The sequence below is a fragment of the Ictidomys tridecemlineatus genome, chromosome 1 (assembly GCF_052094955.1).
Source record: "Ictidomys tridecemlineatus isolate mIctTri1 chromosome 1, mIctTri1.hap1, whole genome shotgun sequence".
NCBI classification, from domain to species: Eukaryota; Metazoa; Chordata; class Mammalia; order Rodentia; family Sciuridae; genus Ictidomys; species Ictidomys tridecemlineatus.
The window spans coordinates 136,130,480-136,155,853 of record NC_135477.1 but is presented as its reverse complement, the minus strand read 5'-3'; the positions used below and the strand labels follow the sequence as shown (position 1 = coordinate 136,155,853).

Below are 25,374 nucleotides of genomic sequence, written 5' to 3'. Positions count from 1 at the left end.
GCACAGCTGGGGTGTAAAAGATGAGGTTAAGCCTGGTTCTAGAGACACCTACTCAGTGCTTTCTTCCAGGGTTCATCTTTTCCCTTGTACCTTTATCAAGCTCCCTCACAAGTCCCCAGGTATTTCTGACCTCCACTAAACTATTCAGGTTATACAAAATGCATCAGTTTTCAGGGTGAGTAGGGATCATGTCAGCAAAAGCAGAAGCAGCTACAGGAAGACTGAATGAACTGCACTGGTCCTTCCTTACACATACACATATTAACACAAACAGGGATGGTGATGGGAAGTGAGAGGTCCCAACAGACTGATATTTAAAGGTCACGTGGTTTTGTTTTTCCTTTTAGCTGGTTTCCCTTTCTTTTAAAACCAATATACTCTAGTCCCCTCACAATTATAACAATTGCATCACTTCGTTTTCATTTGGGTTTCCTCATGGGTTAGCTGCAGGGCTTTTCTCAAGAACAGTTTGTCCAGTAGTAGTCATGACTGCAATACCAAGAACTCTTGAGGATTCTGCAACAATACATTGTTTAAAATTCTACTAAACGGAGAGATAGTAGAATACCATATCCCCCACAAAATAAAAGAAGAATTTTTAATTAAAATATTACAAGTACTTCTTGACCTAAGAAATTGTGCCCTTCCTCTGTATGAAATATAAAATGAACCTTTGGCTGAGTTATTGTAAAGGAAAAAAGACACATAACTTTCTCACATGCCTTGACAGTCAGGTACTGTCACTCTTGATAACTGAATATTCAAGTAAAAATCTCATGCTCCTCAACAGAATATCTGCATCTCCCCTAGGCAAAGTATAGTGCAAAACCTGACTTTACTGATTAAGACCAGACAGATGAGCCAAATCTGGAGGAAAAATAACCGACTTCTCAATAAACCAGAAACTGGACACCTGAGGATCAAGCTTAGCTGCCAGGCCTGATTCTCCAGAGGAAGAGCCTGTGGTCCAGCCCACCTGATCCTGGAACTCGGAGGTAGGCATATGGGATCAAGATGATGACATCACTCCCGTACACCACCCTTAAACTGTGGAACCAAGTGGCTTTGAATTCTCTTTTGGACCCTGTCTTGATTGCTACACAAGTCAGAAATTCCTCATTTCTTTTTTCCTCACTATGAGAAAATAAAGACAGCGATGCTAAATCACAGCTCAAATATTTAACATTTACTTTCAACACATGACGTGCTTTATTGAAATTCCATACTTGGAAATGTGCTACTTGCAGGAAACTGCAAGCTCCGAGGGACTAGTGCAGCTGATGATATTTATTCTAAGAAGACATTTGATTCAAGAGACAGAGATAAAGTGAGATCTCCTAGAAGGTGCACACTTCAGGGATCCTCTGGTGACTGACTAGGGATTTTAAGGTAATGCTCTCCTCCTGAGTCACTAAAGATTAATGTGCAGTCAATATAATTTTAAGTAGCTCACTGCATTCTGCTTTTTTTTTTTTTTAACATTGACCCTTGGTCCCCTGAATCCCACTAGGTATTTGTCCAACTATCAACTCAGAAATTAACTTTAAAAAAAATTCCTGGTAAATGTGCTTTCAGTCACCTGCCAGGAAGGGGTCTATGGAAGAGAAGTTCAACAAAGCTCTTGTGGTTTGCAATGAAGCTTGTCCCAATTCCCAGCCTATGGCTTCTTCCCTTGTCTGTCCTTGAGTATTGAAAGATTTCTTGCACCCAAAGCACCTCTCACATGCAGCTACTCAATCGCAGGTACGGAGTGTATCAAGCCAATTTGCCCAATCCAATTCCAGTGATGGTTCTGCTCTGCTTGCGGTATCCACCCCACGTTTGTTTGGACAAGAATAATTTCACATGTGTGCCTGAGAGGCACTGAGAAAAAGCAGCCAACTGTGTGCACTTCTTGGGACTGACTGGCTTTCATGCTGTGAAGTGACTAGATCTTCTCAGAATGCTGAGGGATGCAGTGGAAAGCAGCCTTTGGTCTCTTTGAATAAGCTGCCCTGTGCTGCTACTCAAGCGAAGGAAGACACATTAAATGTCCTCAGTCAGCTCTTTCGACTTGAGTTACTTCAAAAGTTGTCTGTCAACGTGGATATCAAGAAGACATCTACATGACAGCATACAAACCGAGCACATGTACACGTGGGTCCCAGAAGAGCTGGCAGGATCCAAGCTGCCCGCTAGGCCAGGAGAACATGTGGCGCTGCCTCTCTGAGGCACGGGATGTGGTTGGCTATTTTTTTGTTGTTGTTATGAAATACAAAGCTGAAAACTACATTTTGGGGATTTCAGTAAAAAAAAATTCTGGCGAATATTAAACTTAAAAAACATTTCACTCTATAAGTGAACTGGATTTCCACATTTCAGTCAAACTGACAGGCAGATGTTTGTTTGCTTTTAGCATATTTTGAAATAACTAGTTATATTCATCTACACATACACACAGAGGCTCAAAACCAGGAAAGGCCAATCACTTTAGATTGGAACTAGAAATTTAGATAAAATGCACTCCCCCAAGTCACTTCATTTAGACTGTACCGCAGTTTTTCCATAGAATAATGGGATTAATTATGGGAGACTTCCACATAAATGAGAAAATGCTAATTAGATGGTGTTTAAGAGCAATATGGAAGATTCCCCAGATGAATGTGTTTTAATAATAAGACACGGGCCTGGTGTGTCATGTGTCATGTCAAGGAAGCAGCCACATTTCTAGCAGGGATTGAAATACTATATAGTGCCTCTATTACACATTGAATCAGAAGGCTTACTTACAAAATAAATATATATGGGTGTATGGGTGTGCCATATATATATAATTGCCCGATTTTCTATTCAGTTATAAGAAATTATAAATGAGCAAAAAGGATTTTGCCTACCTCACAGCACTTTTTGTCTGCCCTCCTCTTGGGTCTCCTGACTAGGTTATGTCAGAGCCTGATAAATGCTCTGCAATTGTGCCCAGAAGCCCAATTTCCCCAACTTTCTCTGCTAAGAACAGGTTTTTGAAACCTATGATAAGCATTTTTCCATATTATTTATCTTTTGTCAGGGAAGTATCAGCCAAACTTATTTGAGAACAGAAAGGTTGTTTGGGAAGGGCAGATGGGAATGCTTAAAAAAAAAAAATTACCTGGATAGTTCTTCCTCTTGCTGAGGGAAGACAGAATAGGAGTGGAATAAAAGATGGAAGTAGGCAGAGCTTGGGCATGCCAGGGGAAGATATGTATAAGGTTTGACTACATCAACTGACAAATTATGTATTATAAACAAGTTATGGGACACAAAAGGTTTTCAAAAAAAAAAAATTTGATCCTTCATCCTCCCTTATTCTGAAGGAAAAGAACCCAAAAGATAGATGTTTTCAGAGGCAGAAACACAAGTGGCTAAGAAAAGATATGAGTGACAGACTAATTTTTCTCCCCCAGATGTTTGAATTTCTCATATTTAGAAGTATCTTTTAATTTCCTTCATGGGGGGAGAGTCTGTAAAATGTCATTCTAGATACAAGGACAAGTGAAATCCAAACCTATCATCCAAGGCTCCCCATTGAGGCAGAGCCCCAGCATATCTTCTTTTGGAGAACCCCCTGCACCTTGCTTTCTGTTTCTAAACCGTTGTGATGTGTGCTGTAAGAGGGACCTCTCACCCTCATTCTGTTAAGTGTAGGAATATGGATATGGACAAGTTATGCATATGACTTTAAAACTCATCCCCTTTTTCATTGAAATGTCAGTTGGTCCAAAGATGGGCAGGGTAAGACAGGCACTCTGATCCAGTGTAAACTGAAGCAGTTAGGTAAAATGTGTTCCAGCACATGAAAAAATGTTTTTTTCTACTCACTCAGCAATTCAGTTTCTTGTAAACTGATGCCAGCATAATAATTCCAAATTCAAAAACAAACAACAAAAAAACCCCACTCCATACACAAAGATATACTAAGCAATACTACTCATATTTATCTAGTGAGTTGAAATCAATGTGTCTACATCCATTGTTAGAGAAATTTAAATTAAATTGTGTCTTTGGTGTGTCCCTTCTATGGACTATTTCACAGCAAAAAAAAAAAAATGCTTCTCAGAAAGTGTTTTATTAGAGAAGTGGTGATGAGCACTGTAATCCCAGCCACTTAGAAGGCTGAGGCAGGAGGATCACAAATTAGAACGCAGAACGCAGCCAGGACAACTCAGCACTTAGCGAGATTCTATCTCAAAAATAAAAATAAGAAAATAACTTTCAATGTAGTCCAGTGATAAAGCACTTATCTAGCATGTATGAGGTCCTGGGTTGGATCTTCAGCATCAGGGAAAAAAAAATAGAACAACTACTTAGAACTAATAAGTTATTATTAGCAAGATGCAGGATATAAGGTTAACACACAAAAGTCAATCACTTTCCTATATACAAGTAATGAACACATGGAATTAAACACATACACACACATACACACCAATATCATTTACATTAACACCCCCAAAACTGAAATACTTAGGAATAAATGTAGCAAAATATATACAAGATCTATAAAAGGAAAACTACAAAACTCTGATGAAAAAAAACATCAAAGAACTAAATAAGCTCAGAGATATTCCATGTTCATGGAAAGACTCAATATCGGCAGGATGTCAGTGTTTCTCAACTTGACCTATAGATTCAATGTAATCTTAATCAAAATCCCTGTCAGTCATTTAATGGATATTGGCAAATTGATTCTAAGGTCTATTTAGATAGGTAAAAAGGAGCCAAAACAGCCAACAAAATATTGAAGAACAGAGTTAGAGAACTAATGCTAACTGACTTTAAGACTTACTTTAAAGCTATAGTAATCAAGACAGAGTGGTACTAGAAGAAGAGACCAACAGAAGAAGGGATATTAGAGCCCAGAAACAGACCCATGAAAATAGACTCAACTGATCTTCGACAACGGAACAAAAGCAAAAGAATGGAAAAAAGACAATCTTTTAAACTAATAATCTGAAAAAACTGGTTATGTGTTAAAAGAAAAAGAAAAAAAATCTAAGCACAAACCTTATATCTTTCAAAAAATACACTCAAAATGGATCAGACCTAAATTTAAAATGCAAACTAGAGTATAACACAGAAGCAAATCTAGATGAACTTAGATTTGAGAAAGACTTTTTAGATACAACAGCAGTATAATCCATAAAAGAATTAACATGCTGCACACACTTCATTAAAATTGAATTTTTCTGCTTTGCATAAAAACAGTCAAGAGAATAAAAAGACAATCCAAGGAATGGGAGAAAATATTTGCAGCACCCATCTGATAAAGAACTGCTATCTAAAAGATCTCTCTTAAAACTCAACAAGAAAATAAACTCTATTAAAAAAAAAAAATCAGGCCAAAGATTTTACCACTTCACCCAAAAAAGCATACAGGTGACAAATAAGCATATGAAAACAGAGACTCCATGTTCTATGCCATTAGGAAAATTCACATTAAAACAAGAAGACATCACCACGCACCTATTAGAACGATGGAGGACCCCTGGTAAAGCCCAGAGCTGAAGAGGAAGTGCAGCAAGAGCAACTCTCATTCACCACTGGTGGGAAGGCAAAGTGGTGCAGCCCCTTGGAAGACAGTGCCACAACTTCTCACCAAACTGAACTCTCACCATAGCACCCAGAAACAGCACTCCTCCCCCATATTGACACTCTGTCCACACAAAAACCTGCATGTGGATGCTTGTATCAGCTTTATTCATAACTGCCGAACTTGGGAGCTACCATGATGTCCTTCAATAGGCGAATGGATAAACTGTGTTCTATCCAGACAGGAGAATATTAGTGCTTCTAAAAAACAAACTACCATCCATGAAAAGACACCAGGAAACTTAGGTTTAAAGTAAGTCTTAAAGGTTATCCACAGTATGATTCCAATTCTATGGCATTCTGAAAAGGGCAAAACTATTGAACAGAAAAAGGTATCAATGGTTGCCAGCGGTCAAAGGCAGGGAAGGATGAACAGGCAGAGCACAGAGGATATTTAGGGAAGTGAAAATATCTCTGCATAATACTATATAGAATATACCTGTTATTATATACTTGTCCAAACCCAGAGATTACACAACACTGAGAGTGAACCCCAATATAAACTATGGACTTTGGATGAAAATGCTGTGTCAATATAGGTTCATCAAATATAATACATGAACAACTCTGGCTGGGAAAGTAGATGATGTAGGAGGCTATGCATGTGTAGACACAAGGATTATATAGGCAATTTCTATACCTTCCTTTCAATTTTGCTATGAATCTAAAACATAGTCTTTTTTTAAAAGGAATGCATCTAATGAATGAGCACAACTATTTTTTAGACTCAAGCAATAAAGGTAGAACTAGTCAAATGGGACTACACAAAAGTAAAAAAGCTTTTGCAGAGCACAGGAAACATCAACAAAGTGAAAAGGCAACTTTCAGAATGGAAAAAAATATATTTGCAAACCTCATATCTGAAAAGAGGTTAATATCCAAAATTACAAGTAACTCCTTCAAATCTATAGTGGGCCACAGGCTTGAATAGACATTTCTCCAAAGAAGACATACAAATGACCAAGTATGTGAAAAGATGTTCAACATCACTAACCATCAGGGAAATGCAAATCAAAAGTACAATGGGATGAGCCTTTAGAACATGATGCTAAAGCCGTCAGCTATGCAAGATGACTATGTTCTAGTGACCTGTTGTACAAGACTGTATCTATAGTTAGCAATCTTTATTCTAAAGAAAGTGAACTAAGTGGTACTTGAATATGAGGTTATACATTTTTTCTTCTACATTTTTACTTTTCTTTCCAAATGTCCTAAAATGGTCATATATTCCTTTTATAATCAGAAAATAGAAACCATATTGAGGATATACATGACTTAACACAAAAGGCATGCCAAATATTTTGTTTCTCTCCTTTTGTTCTGATTAGCCTAATAGCAACAAGGTTGGGAGCTGAAATATAATAAAATGTAATCCAATTTTATAATGGATAAAAAAAAAAAAACATCAGTGACAAACTAGGTTTCTGGAACTGTTTTTGACTGTCTAGACCAAACTTAATTTAAAAGAAATATACTCCTGACTAAAAAGTTACATTACTCAAATTTAAACAGGTATCAAGAGCATACCACTTGTTCCATGAATTTATTCAACAGTCAACAAATAAGTACCATGCACTGACTCTGTGCCAGGCACCAGGGATCCAACAGTGAGCAAGACAGATGGGATTTGTGCACTTAAGCAGCTTGCAGCAAAGTGGGGCTGAAAGGGATGGTTTGTACACACCAACCCAGCTGAAGCTCATTCTAGAACAACTGCCAAAATCAGATGCTAAAACTATAAAGAAATTTTTATCATTCCATGTTTAAAATAAAAATAATCTAGCTATTACATCACATTTTACTTCTTCTTTCCACATAGCACTTTGAGAAATACACAGGTACTTCTGAGTGGTAGCAGAGAAAAATACAGAACCCAGGAATAGTGTGAAGAGAGCAAGGGCTTTGAAAGTCCAGCTGCAGTAAGTTCAAATACAGATTCGGCGTGCTGCCTGGCACAGGTGAATCTCCTTCTATGACTTCACTATTAAAATACGGATAAAGAGGGTGAGCTTACTTTGGATTTTATTCTGAGGCATAAAGGAAACCATCTGGTAAGTGTGCCCAGCATAATGCCTGGCACAGATTTAGTGTTCAAACAGATCAATCCTTTGTCTTATCTGTAAAATATTACTGTTTAAGCATAAAAGCAAAGAATCAAGGACAAAGACGTAAAATTCAATGAATGGGAGGAGTGCAGTAACTGGCAGGGTACAGGGTTTCTTTGGAGGTGATGAAAACGTTTTGAAATTAATTGTAAATGATGGTTGTTTAACTCTGAATATTCTAAAAACCAATGAATTGTACACTTTAAATGGATAGATTGTATGTTATGTAAATTATATCTCAATAAAGCTGCTATAAACATTGTGTAAAAAAATCAATGAAATACTCAGATCAATATGCTTAGATGGGCCACCAGCTAATCTTTGCAACTAATGAGACCATTTCCATTTTGCAATCAGAAATATATCTTCAGTTCAAAGCCCCTGTAATGTCAAGACTTCTGTACCATTCCTTCTTTACAGGGAAAAAATTAATAAGCAGATCGGACAATATGACACACACATAGACACATACACACACACACACACACACACACACATACCCTACAAGACAACCTTAATCTTCTACACCCATGTCCTAAGAAAAGCTTACTTTTTAATGTTTTACATTCTGTTTTCACACACAGTAATAAGTTTCATGCTAGGCGCTGTGGTACATGCCAGCTATTTGAGAGACTGAGGCAGGAAGATCACAAGTTCAATGTGGTGAGACACTGTCTCAAAATAAATATTTTTAAAAAGGGCTGGGCACATAGTTCAGTGGTGCAGCACCTGCCTAGTATGCATGAAGCTCTGGGTTCAATCCCCAGTACCACAGGGGGGAAAAAGTTAGCTATAATATCAACCAACAGAAAGGGCTAACGACATGCCTTTATATGGAGAGTTTGAAAGTTCTTGCTGCATCTCTTAACACCCAATGTCACCATACCAACATACACACCCCAAATTAACCAGAAACTAAATGTCTGGTCTAAAGTCAGTAAGCTGAATCCTACTTTAGAGCAGCACATTTTTCACACTGGCAAGAGGTGAAGTGACCATGTGTGTTGTGGCTGTGCAGCGAAACACATTTACTCATGCTACCCAAACTTTGGCCACATCACCTCATTGGGAAAGCACAAAACAAGTAGGGTCAGGAGTAAAGCAGAACAAACCAGGAAAACGGCCCAAAGCCCACGAAATTTCTACCATCCTTTTCCTCTCCTTCATTCAATAGGTCTTTATGGTCTACTGTGTGCCCACATGAAGACCCACTCTCCATTTATACTCTCAAAAGCTGGAAACATTTTCATTAATCTTAAAAAAGAAAATACTTCAGTGCATTTTGTTGTTGTGTATTATGTATCCTTAAAGGTTGTACTTTTATTTAAAAAGTGTTTGCTGGCACTGGTGTGCGCCTATAGTCTCAGCTACTCGGGTGGCTGAGGCAAGAGGAACACTTGAGCCCAGGAGTTTGAGGTCAGCCTGGGCAGCATGGCAGAAACCCTGTCTTAAGGGAAAAGAGGCAAGGAAGGAAGGAAAGAAATCCACTGTGGTCCAGCAAACTCGCAGATCTGATTTTCAAATTGGTGTGCCTTTTCCATTGGCAAATTGGGCAGTAAATGTGCAGTTTGGAAGGACATGGCCACCTTTGGGCTGCGCTGCCACCAGTGATATCTCAAGCCACTCTCTTATGGGCAAACCCCACTGCAAGGTGGCCCGGGAAGGTAAGAGAGAAGTTGATGGCCCATATACTGGGTAGGACTAACTAGTAGTTTTTTTCAGTCCCTCAAAACCTCTGTGGCATTCTGTTAAGAATCCAGGCTGGACCCCTTTTCCTGTTATCACAGTGATAAAACTATGCTCATCTTAAACAAAGTCACCTGTTGAGTGGGGGCTGATTTACCCCCAGTTAGCACTTACAGAGAGCACCAACCATTGGCCATCTCAAAGCTCCCCATAGCGTGTGGTTATGATCATCACTAATGTGAGGTGTAATGAAATGCACAAGTTAACAGTGTTCAACTTATTCCCTTTGTGAGTCAAAGTTGAATTTATAAAATCCCAGAGATATAAATAATACCTTGCTCTGAACAATTATTGCACAAACTCCATGCTTAGTTGCTGAAAACACAAAGTCAGCCTGGATTAATGTTTAATCTCTACTCGAGGTATTCAAAATTTTAAAAGAAATGTTTTATTTGAAGTAATAAGATGGTAAGTAAACACTGCAGAAGAGGAATGACAATACCATATGTTAAATCCATCCTCAATTACATAGGATCATTTGCCTTTTAATAAATTAGTTTAAAACCCCCTTATCCTACACACAGTTATGACTTTGGAGATAGAAAAGAAGCAGAAGACTTTTAAGGACATCTCTAGTGGTTCAAAAAAGAACCATTTATTTCTCCAGTTAATTACCTTTAAAGCATAATTCCCCAAATCACTTTTCTTTTCTTGGAAGCTGAACACATAGAACACCACGTGAGGAACGTCCTATGAGGTGGCAAACCTCTCACACCTGGTGCCAAGTCTTCCCATTAAAAATCACCTTCACTACCCTAAGTTGCCATCCCCTCTGAAAACTCCCCCTGATTCTCTGAGTTCAATTCGTTCTTTGCTACCCTTAACCACTTCCCTTACTAGTATGGGTTTCTAAACTATTTCAAAAATCATGCAGCAGAGACCACACAGAAATGAAACTATTGTGTCTGGCTCATTGGAGAAATCAACAGTAAGGCCCATCCCCACCACATTAATAAATGAGATAGATTGGTATCAATTAGTGATTCAAGATGCCCCTCAAATCTTCTGTGGCATTCACCTTGAGGTTTAAGGCTGGACCCTCTTCCTCAATGGTCATTAGACAACCAGGCTCATCTGCCACACTTTAGCATCTTGACTGGCACTACCTACTCTGTGGTAAATAAGCAGGTGACCTGACCATTTTGTACTTTGGAACATGAAGCAATAATACATGTGATTCCCTTAAAGGGAAACAGATGGTCAAGGAACTTGCAGACGGCTCAGCTTTCCACCTTGCCCTGAGACTATAGTTCTCAACTGTGTCTCAACATTAGAGTGACCTGGGACGGCTCTGATAACACCATTGCCAGGTCACCAAACCCACTAGTGAAAAGCTGTGGTGGCACCTGGACATCTGCATGTTTTTAAAGCTCCCCAGGTGATTCAAAGGCACAGTGGTGAGAACCACTGTTCCATAACCTATAGATGTCTGAAGGGCCATCATTGGCAAATGCCAGGTTTCTTTCCCTCACTTCCTTTTCTTCAGTAGCTTTGCCTAATCATTAAGAGACTAGAGGGGATGGGAATGATACTGTTAGAGCAGGGGTAAATGACCATCACAACAATGGACAATAGACTTAGTTGAACCAAGTATGTTCTTGGATATGCCCCCCCAAGAAATATGAGTCAATAAAATACAAAAAGACAACACATTCACAAGAGCTAAAAAGCCAAGTTCAACACATATGCATTTATACACACTGTACTATATACCATGCTTTTTTCTTTCTCAAAAAAAAAAAAAAATCAAATAATTATACATAGTCATGTGTGTCCCAAATGTCAGGAATGAAATGCTGAGGAAATTCTTTCCAACATCTGTGAGTAATTTTGTACAATACATCATTGCTCCTATGCATTCACCTTAAAGAAAGATCAGAGTAGAAAAACCAAACATCTAAATGTAGTAATAGTTTTGCTCTCCTATTAAGCATGGTCTGAAACTCACTAATTTTTTCCAGAGGGAACTTCACTAGTAATTCTTTATTTCAGAACACAATTTGGTTCTCACAGACAAGCAGGATTTCATGTACTGGCAATAACAAGGGCGGGGGGCGGGTTCAAAGATTGTGAGTAAAAGAACCATCCTCTAGTGAGGAATTCCAAGCACAAGGAACAATAAAGTGTTAAATAGGGATTTCACATTCCAGTCTCACTATTCCCCTCCACAGCCAAGAAAACCACGAGAATATTCAACATTCCCCAAAGACTTTCAATATGAACTCTTAAAATTCTAGGACCTTAAAATACACACACATATACAACTTTCACACACATGAATGCACATAACAAATTAGGTTTGTGCAAAAAACTCTACCAGTTATACAATGCCCTTGATGTAAAAACACCAGGGAAGGGATTTTACCCAGCTCAATCTACAGAACATTAGTCAAAGCACCTGACAGTTTTATAAGAGCTCCACTCGAAGCTCTTTGTTTAGTGAAACTTCATACTACCAAACTATTGTATCTTACTTTTCACTCTCTTTTCCCCAAAAGCGACGTCTTTAAGCTCTGCCAAATAACTGGCTCCAAATGTATTTATTCTATGTCTGTTTTTCCCAAAAGGGAAAATTTAATGGTCAAGTGGGCTTCATTTTTAAGTCGGTACAAGGCTTTAAATACACTGTACTGAGAAAAGAATGCAAATGGAATGCTCTAGAAAATGGCTGCACATTAAACACACATCTTATATCCCAGGCAGTCACCAAGATGAGCTCTTAAATTCTATGGAGGTCATGGTTAGTTTTATTCAGCAAAAATTTCTCTGTTAACCTCTCCAGCTCCTTATTATCATCATGGAAAACATCCACACATGCCCAAGTCCTGGAAAATGTGGGTCAGTAAAGAGAAATTGAGAGCTGCCCAAGGTTCTGCACCCTCTGAGGCTGGGTCCACCATAAGACATCCACAGAGACAGACAGAAGACAGCATATAAAAGCAGGTACATCAGAATCAGCGGACTGACTTTTTCAGAGGACAGTAGGGAATGGGAGGCTTTATATATATCATTATCAAATAATAGTAATCATACCTCTTCAAACACATGACTAGAGTATCAGAATTCTGCTTCAACTCACGCACTGCTACAGTTTTAAAGACAGATTGTATTTTTCTAAATAATCCTATCTTTTATTAGAGGTTAAGATTAAAAGTTGAAACTAAACAGACTTCTAAGCAAACTAAAAAACAACCCAAGCTGTCCCAGAAAGTTTGTGGCTAATTTTACAACATCACCCAGTGAGGTCACACTGCAGGAACTCAGTCCTAGCCCACAGTTAAATAAAATCATGACAAGCACTGAACTGATGAGCCTAAATCACAGATAAGAAATGGGGAGACAGCATTTCACTCCAGTGAGCAATTATCCAGGTACAAGAAAAGCTGACTTCAAGTGTATGGAAGTTAACTCCTGGCTCCTTCCAAATCTTTTTTGTTTCCCTGAAAAAGCTGCACCTAATTAACTATGATCTTACTAATGTCCCAACTCCTTTTCTATACTTTTCACACTGAAGAATCCTTCTGAAACCCTTTCCCACCACTTCTGCTCCAGGGAAAAATCCAAGGGAAGGCAAAACCGTGCACAACCGGGCGGGGAGGGGGGGGGGTGACCAGACAGAAGCTTGCCCTGGCGCTGGGGGGAGGGTTGCCTAAATAGACAAGCAAGCTAAGAACAATTTAATTCTGGCTCCTCTTACCATCAATTCCTCCCAATGTGGTTTCACAGTATTGTTTTAAATTGGTTCCCAGAATGTCTAAAAAACCCCAATTAAAAATATAATGAGGGAGAAGATGAAAAACCCCAAAATTTCTAAAGCCAAAAGTAAATTTTAACCATCACTTCCATGTAAGCAAACAAGAAACACACCATAGCTACTATTTTCATTTCCTTTTCTTGTGTAATTAAGTCTTTTTCTCTCTTTCTGGCACTGTCCACACAATTTTTTTTATCTAATTATGAAACATATCATACAAGAGTAATGTAATAAGTAGAATTCAAAGCCTTATCGAAACACTTTTGTTTTTTCTATCTTGAAACAGCTTGAGCTACTTCTTGCCCAGCAATTACTTCCCCCACCTACTCCCCACTCCCACCCACTCAGTCTCTTTCACATATATTCTATCTTCTCCCTTTGAATTTTGGCCCTCAAGTTTTTTGCCTTGATTCGGGGGAACCTAATGAATGATTTTGAGTCTCGGACACTCTTTGTTACTCTCATCTTGGTCTTTACTCTTACAAATGACAGTGATTTGCAACTGCCAACCCCTTTAAACTTGACCAATTTATCTTAAATGGGGGAAAAAAGTGCCCCTAGTTCTTCATTTTTCCTTTGTTCCCTTTGGTGTACTCTGGGATGTACTTCTTCCTTATACTCCTCTACCTATTCTGAAGGAATCGGTGACTTCTCAATCCTTGGCAATTGGTTTTTAGTATTTGTTGGCCTATTAATGACACAAGCTATCTGAAATATCCTGTACCTGATGACCATGTGCTATGAGACGTGGCCAACTCTAATGTGGATCCACTACCAGTGTGGCACATGCTCTGATTTATATTTCCAATAGCAATGACAGATCAATCCATTTCTCTTGTACCTTGTTTCCCTCGTGACTAATGGACTGCACTTGCCAAATGGCTTACTGAGTTAAGGGGCAGGAAAGGTCTCCTGTCTCTGGCCAGCGAAGAAATGACTGGCTCAACTAGGGTGTACGCCTTTGACCTTGGCTCCATTAGCTCTAAGCACCAACCAGCCACAACCACATCATGACAATGGTCCTCGCTAGGTACAAGAACCTTTGCTCCATCCAGAAGGTAAACATAAGCCTCCATATCACAAAAGCAATCACATCAAGACAGATTGTCTGACACACCAAGACTAAAATGAACATGACATCTATCGCCCTTCCTAATTTCCACAATACCTTTTAGGGGAATACCTTTTAGGGTTACTCTGACCCTGCTTCTTACATTTCTTCCCTATTAGCACTTAAAGTGGAGAACCACTTTTAGGGGCACCAACTCATCCTGAAGGTAAAAGCATCCATGAACAAGAAGACGAACACAGTTCTTAGGTCAACAAAAATTCAGAGAGCCTTAAAAGCCTCTTTTCTCTCCTCTCTGAATACCACAAAACAAATTCCCCTCACAGATGGACAGAAACACAACAACACAGGGTAGAGGGCATAGGAAAATAAAGAAAAATAAATTGTATTTACCTTCTTCTGTTTCATGCCACACGATCCCTTCCAAATTCACACTGGTCCCAGGTTCACAGGGCCCCAGACACTCTGGCTCTGTCACTACTCCAACTTCACACGTATTGACACCCACAGAACGAGTCCGAACCAAAAGCTGTTCAACTGGTGCTGCAATATTGGATGAGGATGGGGGAAAGTAGGAGGGTAGAATCTGAGGCGTGAGACTGCTGGAAATCGGTGGCGGTGGTGCTGGCACTGTGAACAGGGGGTCAACCTGAAAGACAGACAGGCTTACTGCAGAGGCGCTGCATTCCCGAGTTCTTTTTAATGCAATCTGTTTACATCGCTTCTAGAATACATCATCATTCCAAATTCCATTTGCAATTATAATCGGCTTTGAGTGTTTTAATGATGCCAAAATATAAAGTAGAATAGAAATGATTATTGTATTTTTTCATGCCAAACAAGGTAAACGTAAGAGCGCTAGCTTCCTGAATTACAGCCAGGCCTTCGATGTTCTAAATTCACCAATGAACAACCTGTTTAGTCTCAGTAGATGTGAATGAAAAATGTGTTGCAAAATTAAGACTATTTCCTACTTGTACTGAAATCTTATTTTCAAAATTATATGCTTTTCCAAATGATAAACTCCAATAAATACCAATAAACAATAAGGCCTACATTATTGGACATTTAAGTACAGGAGATGGACCAAAATTGTTTTCAAAGTACTTTATAAACCATAATGAATTAAATCACCACTAAAATATATTAACTTACTGTGCTGAATATATAAAATATATAAACTTGATTACACACACTGAAACACATAAACTGGATATTATTAGCATGTATTAAACATCAACTCCTAATTAAGTGTTCTATTGCAAAGTTGAGCAGAATTCATAAAAGAGAAGAAATAAATGTGTGTGCTCAACTTCAACAGAACATTAGTTCTTCCAGTGCACAAATCCTTTAGTGATTCCACCTGTCAAGATCCCTAATGAATTTAACCAAAGCCCAGCAGCCCTCTTTCTTGATACAGGAAATAGAAATGACAGTCAAGTACAAGATCTTCTGGTGCAAAGATATCTCTTTTGCACCCCCGTCCCCAGGAGGTCAGCAAAGGAGGAAGTCTAGAAGTCTGGCATGATGAATCAAAGCCTATGCATATACTAAACAGGCAGATCATCAACCAACCTATTCCTTCTTTTGACCCATTTACAAACTTGGAGCTATTACAGAATAGCTTTGACCCTGGTGACAGGTTATTGGTTGTGGGAAAAGCTACACAAAACACACCTGTACTAGGACTCCAGATTAATCCTATGTCCTGATGTTGCCCATAGATACGGCCTGCATATAAAGGATGACACCTTGCGTGCATTATCAGTTGGGCTAACAAATCATGCATGTTTAAAAGGACACATAGAAGGTTGTTCTGGTAAAAATGCTATCTTATCTGTTGTTCAGATATATCCCTAGTTACCCTCTGTAGTAACTTGGCTACAGATGTAATATCACAGTCTTTGTTGCTTAAAAAAAGCAATAAAGCAAAACAAAAAGAATATATTCCAAGAGAGTTAGATAAGGAAGTGTGCTCCTAAGTTAAACAGCTGAAGCAGTCAGCTGTGTGGACTCCTTGTTCAAATGCCTGTAGGAACTACTTCTGCAGTTTGCATTTCACTAAAATGATAAACTGACGTTCACTTGCCTGAGTGATCCAAGCCGAAATAGAACAGCCCTTCACCCATCTGCATGTTAAAGAAACTTAATTTCCTGCTCTCAAAGCTGCCATAAAATTTCTTTTGCTCCATGCATTTTATTGTTCTATATTCTTGATCACAGAGTCCAAGAGAGAAAAGCATTTTGCAGTTCAAACCCCAGATATGATGATTTATGATTTTGGGTAAATGCAGCTTAATGTGGATCAAAGTTCGCACTGATAGTTCCTATTTTTAAATGGGGCTGACAAATGAAGAGAGAGGTTCTGAGGCAGGAAATATAAGCAAAGGGGAAAAAAATACATCCAATGTTACCTTGTAGTCTTTATTACAACTTAAAAAAAAAAGTGTGGGATTAGAATAATTTTTCAGAATTTTAAAAAAGTAAGAAAATTATAATCAGTTTTACTTGCTCCCAAAACTTCATAATTTGTACAGTTCATTATAAACTGGCTATAATTCAACACTATGCATATAAACTATAAGGACAAAACAGAACAATATTCTGAAGGTGTTCTTTACGTGGCCTGATTCAAAGCCTCCATTAATACCAAGATAACAAATAGAACTAGAGACGAATATGCAAGAAAATGGAATAAAGACAGCATCGGCTCCTTGATTTTGGAGATGAAGACACAATGGGGCAATGAATGCTACAGAAGTTAAGGGGGCAGGACACGTTGACTCTAGGATTTTGGCCTCCACTCTGATACTACTTAGCTTGTGACCTTGGAGAGTCCCTTAACACCTCTGAGGCCCATTTTCCTCAACCAGAAAATGTATTCCTCAACCTTCTGAAGTTGGTAATAAATCCTACCACAACAGTTTCTAGACCAAATCCCTATGTTTAATTCGGTATGAATACACCTCCATACTATTCATGATATTTATATAATTTCAAAGATCTAATTTTCTCCTTTAAAATTTTCCTCTTCCTCTTCTTTGACTTCATGCATGCTAAGAACAAGCTCTACCCCAACCCAAAGATCAGATTTCTGAAGAATCTGGTTGGCTTGAGGGTAGACCCATGGTATCCTATACACCTACATATAAAATAACTGCTTATTATCACTATGCAATCCAAATGTTGGTGATATTATAGATGGAAAACTGGAACCCCGTCCAACATGTTTCAAAATGACAATACTAAGGTTCAGAGATGTTGAACTATAAATATGAATATCCTACATGATAATACTCTACAACTCTCAAACCTGATAGGTAATAATCTTTCAGGTTCAAATATTTTATTTGCCCAAGTGAATTTCTCTTAGTTTCTCTCCTGTACTGGCTTTCCTTATGGTAGCTCAAATATACCACTGGGCAAAGGCATTGGATGGGCACCTCTGGTACCTCCTGAGAAGAGGAAATGGAACCCCACCTTCTCCCTGCAGCAAGCCCCTTCTCTTCTTCCTAGGGAGACAGAGGAGTACAAAGACCATCCATGTGGTCTATGGCAGGTACCTCTTCTCTACAGGTCACCAATGAAAAAGAGGTTTGGAGGTGGAGAGTTAGTGCTTTATTTGGCAAGTATGCTTTAGAGGTTTGTTTTGTGTATTTGGGTACTGGGGATCAAACCCAGGAGCACTTTATCAATGAGCTACAATCCCCAACCCTTACAGTCCCCAGGCCTATTTATCTTTTACTCTGAGACAGGGTCTTTCTAGGATGCTGAGGCTGGCCTCAGACTTGTGATCCTCCTGCCTCAGCCTTCCAAATTGCTGGAATAACAGGCATGCTCCATGTGCCTAGCCAGGTTTGCTACTTTTAACAATGCTCCAATTTTTTTGCCAGTATTTGAAACATTAGAGAGGGGTCTGAATTTTCATTATATCTTCAAATTAAATTGGATAATGTGCTTTGCTGGGCCATTCCCCGTGGCATCAGCACCAGGGCTGAACTTCAGCCTTCCCATCGACTTGCTCAGCACAGGCAGCTTGAGTTTATGCATCCAGCCTTTCCCTGAGACAGTCATAGAATGTTCCACCAAAAGGTCAACAAGACCAATCTACCCAGTGAGAAAACTGCAGCCCCTATTGTGTAAGGGCAATAAGCCACCACTAGAGACAGCTGGAGTGTGCACAGAAGAGTAGCATACTATGAGCAGAAAATTTACAACAGTTCAGTATACACTGGGAGACAAAGAGGCATGGGAGGAAAATAATTCAAAGAATGTGGCCAATTCTTTCTTCCAGGTAATGCCCCCAGTGGAAGATGCTCCCACAAAAAGGTTTCAGTTCTCAGATATATCTCAAGGTGTCACCCACCAACCTGCATCTACTATATGTGGTATTATATGTAAAGCAGAATTTTAAAGGATGCTCCGTAGTTATTTTTGCCTTTTACGAAAGAGCAACCTGACTGCACCCTGACTTTTCAGGTCACTGGTCCATGAACTGAACCACAATCTCTTCAAACAATGAAGCTCGTTAAGGCAGAGGGTAGCAACAATTTCCACAGGATACCACCCTGACGGAAGGCAGCCCAGTAGATGGTGAACCTGGGATTCAAATCCTGGCCCTATCTATGCTTGCTGTGTGGGACCCTGAGTAAGTTACTAGACTTGGTGTCTGCATCTAAGAAATGGGAATGATAATAACAGTTACCCTCACTGGGTTGCAGCAAAGACTTAATGAGATAATTCATGCAAAGTGAATGCTCAGCGCAGTGCATAGCTCAGTAAACACTGGCTTTTTTTTAAAAAAAAAAAAAGGTCCTTGGTCTGATATTACAGTTCCATAACCCTGCACACAACCTTACAAAGCTCTTTTTATATCCTACTATATTTAACATAAATCTATAATCCCCTCCAAATGCATGGTTAAGTGCGGTTAAAGTGTGTTAAAAGTACAAGAAAAAGGGGCTTAACCCAGAGAAGCTCAGCCTGGGGAAATATTGCTTCTTTCATACACTGGCATCTGGCAGCAGTTGACTGGCTTAATCCACCCCCATTTTATAGTTTTACAGCAATGATGCGATTGCCACAGAGGTACCGAAGAGTTCTAAACTACTACAAAAATCTCCTTCTACTAATCTGTAACTGCACCTCTTTTCAAACACTGCCAACCCCCAAATTTATTCCTGCTTACCTAAACTCAATCACACATCCACCCAATAGACAATTATAGCACACGTGCTGTATGTCAAGCACCACAGAACTTTCTAGAATGAGCTAGCCCAAACCAACCAGGTCTCTACCTTCATGACTAACTGCTGAGTGAGCAAGACTGTCACACTAACCAAATCATCACATAAATAGATGAAAATTATAGCTGTATTGTAGAACCACATCCATGGGACTGTCCTTGGTCGCCTGAGTGCAAAAAGCAGGGCACTGGTAAAAGACAGTGAACATCAGTGTTGAGTTGAAATCCCACCCTAACTATTAGCTGTGTCACCTCAGCAAGCCACCTGATCTCGCTGAGCCTCTGTCTTCATTGACAAAAATGGAGAGAGCATCTACCTATGTGACTACAATGTGAGATCCCACAAATAACCTTAGCTCAGTGCCTGGTACAGTGCAGCATTTGATAAACAGGACCTACTGTATTGTAAATGTTATTATCATTATTACAAATACATTTGAAACCTGAACTAAAAAAAAAAAAAACAGATCAGTGGTATGGTTCAAAAGAGGAGGTTATGGGGCTGGGGTGTGGCTCAGTAGCAGAACGCTTTGCCTAGCATATGTGAGGCACAGGGTTTGATACTCAGCACCACATATAAATAAATAAAATAAAGGTATTATGTCCATCTACAACCAAAAATATTTCTTAAAATATCTGGTAGAACAAAGTACAATTAAAAAAGAGAAAGGAGATTATGAATATCTTCCTGGAGGAGAAATCCTAATAGAGTTCTAATCAGATATTCCTCATTTAAAAGTCAGTGCAGCATTATTGATCAAATAATAACTACAATAAGAGAGCAGAATAAAGAACTGGCCAGTTTTAGCTACGGTTTTTTTGTCTGACCTCTTTTCTGTCATCTTGATGGGACACTGATGTAACCCATTAGAGCCCAAAAGAGGAAAGCAGAAAAGCAGTCATCTCCAGTAGAAAAGGGAAAAAAAAAAAAAAGACCCATAAGTCTAACAGCTGGTGGTGGCAGCCTGTCAAACTGAGGAAAGTTAATGTCAAGAACAGACGCGCGGCAGTCTCTCACTGTTATTTTTGCATGATTATTCCCAGGTGTTGGAGCACGCTGAGCAGTAGCCTGGCTATTTATCACGCCAGAGAGTCTAAGAGCATGGGAGGGGGGAGCAGGGAGGACAGAGGGAGGTGGGGAAGAAAAGGTTATTTACACAGATAGCGGCACTTAGTGTGTGCAATCAGAGGGCTGGGGGGGAAATCTGCAGAGGTCCTGGCAATATTTTCTCTGTTCACCTTATTTCAAGGGCTTCCTGAGTGCTCATGAACAAGTACGGCTCCAAAGCTGGAGTGCTGGTGGTGGCAGGTTTTCATCACTCGAGCATTTGACAGTGTCAGCCAGAGATGGTTTTCAGTACCAGCAAACTGACAGCAAATGAGGAGGGGTCTCCAGGGCAGGCCTGGGGAGCGTTCCAGTGGGCATTCCTGCTCCACCTGGATACAACAACGGACATTCAGGTGGCTCTATGACATGAGACACAGAGTGCTCCTAGGCAGAGGGAGAAGATGGAGTCCAGCACTGCAGACAGGCAAGCCTCCTAAATGCAGAGTGATTCCCTGCCTTGGCCAGGTCAGGGCAGAACCCTGCAGGAGGGAGCTGGCCCCGGGTTTCTGCCATCTGTTGCCACAAATCTCCCCAAACCCATCCTACTATTAACCCTTCAATCCTGGTATTCCCAGATTGTCAACAACCAGAGGGGGAAAGGTGTTTTATTTTGCTCACAGTTAATATTTTTACATTCTATGTGCATGCTGAGTTATGATTACTTAATGTTCACATTTTCTCCATATCCTGGTATTTGGCTATTTTATGAGGTTGCCCACAGTCATCTCTTAATTTAAAAAGCATTAGAGACTGCACTACAGTAGAAGTCACTACTCTTGAGAGGTAACCAGTGCCAGAGTTGCACTTGGCATCTGCCTGACATTACTGCTTCATCAACAAAGCAGGGGAGGCTTAAAAAACTCTTTGCAAGTTAATCAAATCTAAATTTCCACCCGATAGACAAACATGGAACCGCTATATCTGTGGTCATTCCTAATCCTGCCTTTCCTAAACATGATCCAGACTTTTCAGAACCATGATCAGGGCAATTTATGCTTCACAGTCTGTTGCACAAACAACATGGGGAAATTCTCACTGAGGGTCTAAGGCACCAGAACTCCATCTCCTTTAACTCCCCATCATCCCAATTTTACAGAGGCAGAAACTAATGATCTAACAGTATGTGCCACTTATCTGAGGAACTGAAACTTAAGGCTAAACCTTCCTGGTTTCAAAGTCCATAACCTTTCTTGTAAAAATAGTAGTAACAACACTGGCAGCAGCTACTATTATGCTAGGTGTGGTGGTGCACACCTGTAATCCAGCAACTCCAAAGGCTGAGGCAGGAGGATCTCAAGTTCACAGCTAGTCTCACCAATTTAGCCAGACCCTCAGCAACGTAGCAAGGCCCCGTCCAAAAGAGAGAGAGAGAGAGAGAGAGAGAGAGAGAGAGAGAGAGAGAGAGAGAGAGAGAGAGAATGGGAATGTCATTCAGTGGTAAAATCACCCTGGATTCAATTCTAGTACCAAAACAAAAAAGACAAAAACCATCAAGGGATTTTTAACTGTTTTAACACTTAAGAATTGTAGGCAGGATTATACTCTGCATTCTGCCATTCTATCTTCACAAGATGGTGAAGAGAAGTTTCTTACAGACGAAGTAAAGGACACTTGGGAAAAGTTAAGTAACTAGAAAGATGACTGAGGATGCGTTGGCTGAGTCAGATTTTGGGTCTGCACAATCTAATATCAAAAGTAAACTCTACTGAATGTAAAATAGAACATGATGTGGAAAGAAAATCTTCTCCAAAGGTGATTTCCTACCCTCTTCCGCATGCTGGAAGCCATACTCCTGAATCCATATTCTTTGCCCACAGTTTGAAACAGTTCATCTCAAGGCTTCCCAGCAAATACTGTATTCCCTTTGGAAACCTCCTTCTAAAGCCCCACTAAAACCAAAGCTCAGGTTTGGTTTTGTTGTTGCTATTGTTTTAAACTCGTCCAATTCTAAAAGCTACAACTACATATATTACGTGGGAATTACATCACTATTTTCATTTTTGCACTACTTGCTGTGAAAACCTACTTTGCCCTAAATAGCAAGTCACTACAGTCTTAATGAATCAAGTGTGGTTCAGGCTTAGCAACTGACCTGCTGGGATGGGCCGGGGCACAGCCAGGGTTGTGGCCTCACAGGGTCAAGATGGATGCTTCCATTTCTGGCCAGGACCTAAATTCAACAATCCAGCTCCTCATGGTGCTGTGGCGGGGAGGGTGTCACCAACTATTGGTGGTAACCCCAGAGATGTCTCTGTGTACAACTCACAAAGCAGAGACTCACATGGCCAGCCATATGTGTCAAATATGCTCTGAACAACAGTGACTATTTTTAACTTCATCCTCTAGCCTTGACAGTTTTCAAAGTACAACAGAAGGTACTGAGCACCTAAGACCAAGCATAATTAAATGACTCCATTCAATGCCTTGTTTTTTTTTTTTGTTTGTTGTTGTTGTTGTTGTTGTTTTGAAGCCAAACTAAACCTCCCCTTAAAGACCCTTAATGAGTTGAGTTCGCTGCAAAGTGACAATGGTAGAGGTGGAGCAGATGCAGGGCCAGGGACCTTGAAGACTCTTCCACCAGAGCACATCAGTTGTCACATACTTAGCCTCATTTGTGTTCTCTGAAAGAATCCCATCCCATTGCTGAGCCACAGATACTTAATCTGTCTGAAAGTGCCGCTGACATCCTTCACTGCTCAGAGAGCTGGGTGTGCTTTAAATAGTAGCAGTAAATGATCAGTGTTTTCATATCTTGTTCAAAAGCATTCTCTGATTTCCTCTCATCCTGTTTCCAAAGACACTTAAAACACGAAAATAAGCTACAAAGAAACGGGACCATCATAAAAGTACGAGAAAAGCCTGTGTTCTTGGATTAATCCTTTTCATATAAGTACCTTTGTACAAAGCTGAATTCCTGAAAAGTTTCATACAAATTCCATGTCTATCAATTAGATCTCATTCCTGGGCCCTTAAGAGAAAGAGAGCTCTATGGTAAACTCTGGGTATTGCTTAAGGGGCATGCACCTACATTAGCCCATCAATTTCCAATCCTGTGGATAATGCATGTACCTTAGTAGACACTGGCCATTGGTAAACGTAGTGCCTATCTTTGCAGGGCTCCTAACTTCTCCTTGAAGTCACTTTGAAATTGGGGAAAGTCCGAAGGTACCTGACCCTCACCTTCCTGGATACAAACAAGATTTAAAGAGAGGAGAAAGGCAGGGACCAGGAAGGAAAGAGATCTGTTGAGGGATAATCCCCTTCTTCCTATTCCCCTCAATTAACAGAAATCCTTTACATTATATTAAGAAATCTCACTTGAAATTACAGCTAAATTTTTAGACATTTGAATGATAAATCCGACACATGCTGCCATGACAAATTAAATGACGAGGGTGTGGCTGAGTCACACAGTGTGGGAACTAAGGCAGTGTTTTGGAAAGAGTCAAAACCTGCTTTTCTAAAGCATCATGAATCAGCTACAGAAGGGACAATTTTGACTCCCTGACCAGGATACTATCTTGGTACCACATTCCTCCCTGCAAAATAGCAGCATTGCTCACAAAAATTCAACACTGTCTGAAAGGCTCAGTATGTACATCTTGTCCTTCTTCCTTCCCTCCCTCCCAAACGCCCATCTGAAATACTGATCCACTCCATTAAATTAAGTAATGTTTTGAAGCCTTAGTTATTGAATACAACTTGGTAAAGCTCTCCAACATTTATCACAGGGATAAAATTGTTAAAGGGAGAGAGAAAATCAGAGAGCTCTTAAGTATCTATTTTCAAACATATCTATACACCTCTACAAATATGGTTTTTCCATATGCACATAATACTGATTCATATATCTATTCTCAAGTATACTTTATTTTTTTAATTTGTTTTTTTTAATCTTTTTTTAAAAATTGTTCTTTTTAGACATACATGACAATATCAAGTGTACTATATTTTATATATTACATAAATATATATTTTTTCAGTTGTCAATGGATCTTTATTTTATTTATACATGGTGCTGAGATTCAAGCCCAGTGCCTTACACCTGCTAGGCAAGTGCTCTACCACTGCACCACAACCCCAGCTCATCAGGTGCACTTTAAAAGACACATTCATCATTACTACCATGTCTATATAGAAAAGCAACAGAGGGTTTCCTCAAGTGATTTTGTGAACTGAAGTAACTAAAGTCTTAAGAGAAGCTACCTCTCAGGATAAGGAGCAAAAACAAGAAGACCTGGGCTATCCCAGTGAGATCTGTCATTCCCTTTACCAAGTTCTATACCACAACTCAAACTTTTGAAAGTTTCTTCTGGGGGCTGAGTATATATAGCTCCAGTGCAGTATTTGCCTGGTATGCACAAAGCCCTGGATCCAATCCCCAGCACTGCGGTGGGGAGGGGGGGGAGAGGCTCTTCTCATAGAGCCCTACATGAAAGAATACTGCACACAGGCCAGGACTATTTTCCCTCCCAAGAACAGGCCAGATTTTAAAAGCCAATAGGCCACTTTTCTGGAAAGAACCTCTTTTCTTGTGTATCCTCTCATATGCAAAAATGGAAGGGAAGTGGATCACTTTCCATTTACAGCCCTCTGCTTTAGCTGAGTGTTAACATGCATGAACAGGTACTACTTGTATCGTTTTTTAAAAATCACAGAATGGCTGTGAGGTCTCAGTAATAAAAGATGTTAAGCCATTCCATTTTAGAATAAACATACATAAACGCCAATGCTGAGGTA

General features: G+C 39.7%; 1 protein-coding gene across 6 annotated transcripts in view; it reads right to left on the bottom strand.

Moving 5' to 3' along the window:
• Znf608 (zinc finger protein 608) overlaps window positions 1-25,374 on the bottom strand; it is a 107,177-nt gene that overhangs the window by 48,844 nt on the left and 32,959 nt on the right. For all 6 annotated transcript variants that reach the window (XM_021730243.3, XM_078048240.1, XM_078048248.1 and 3 more), the window contains one exon: window positions 14,675-14,930. In XM_021730243.3, coding sequence (XP_021585918.2) covers window positions 14,675-14,930 — 256 coding nt within the window. The remainder of the gene's footprint in view (window positions 1-14,674; window positions 14,931-25,374) is intronic.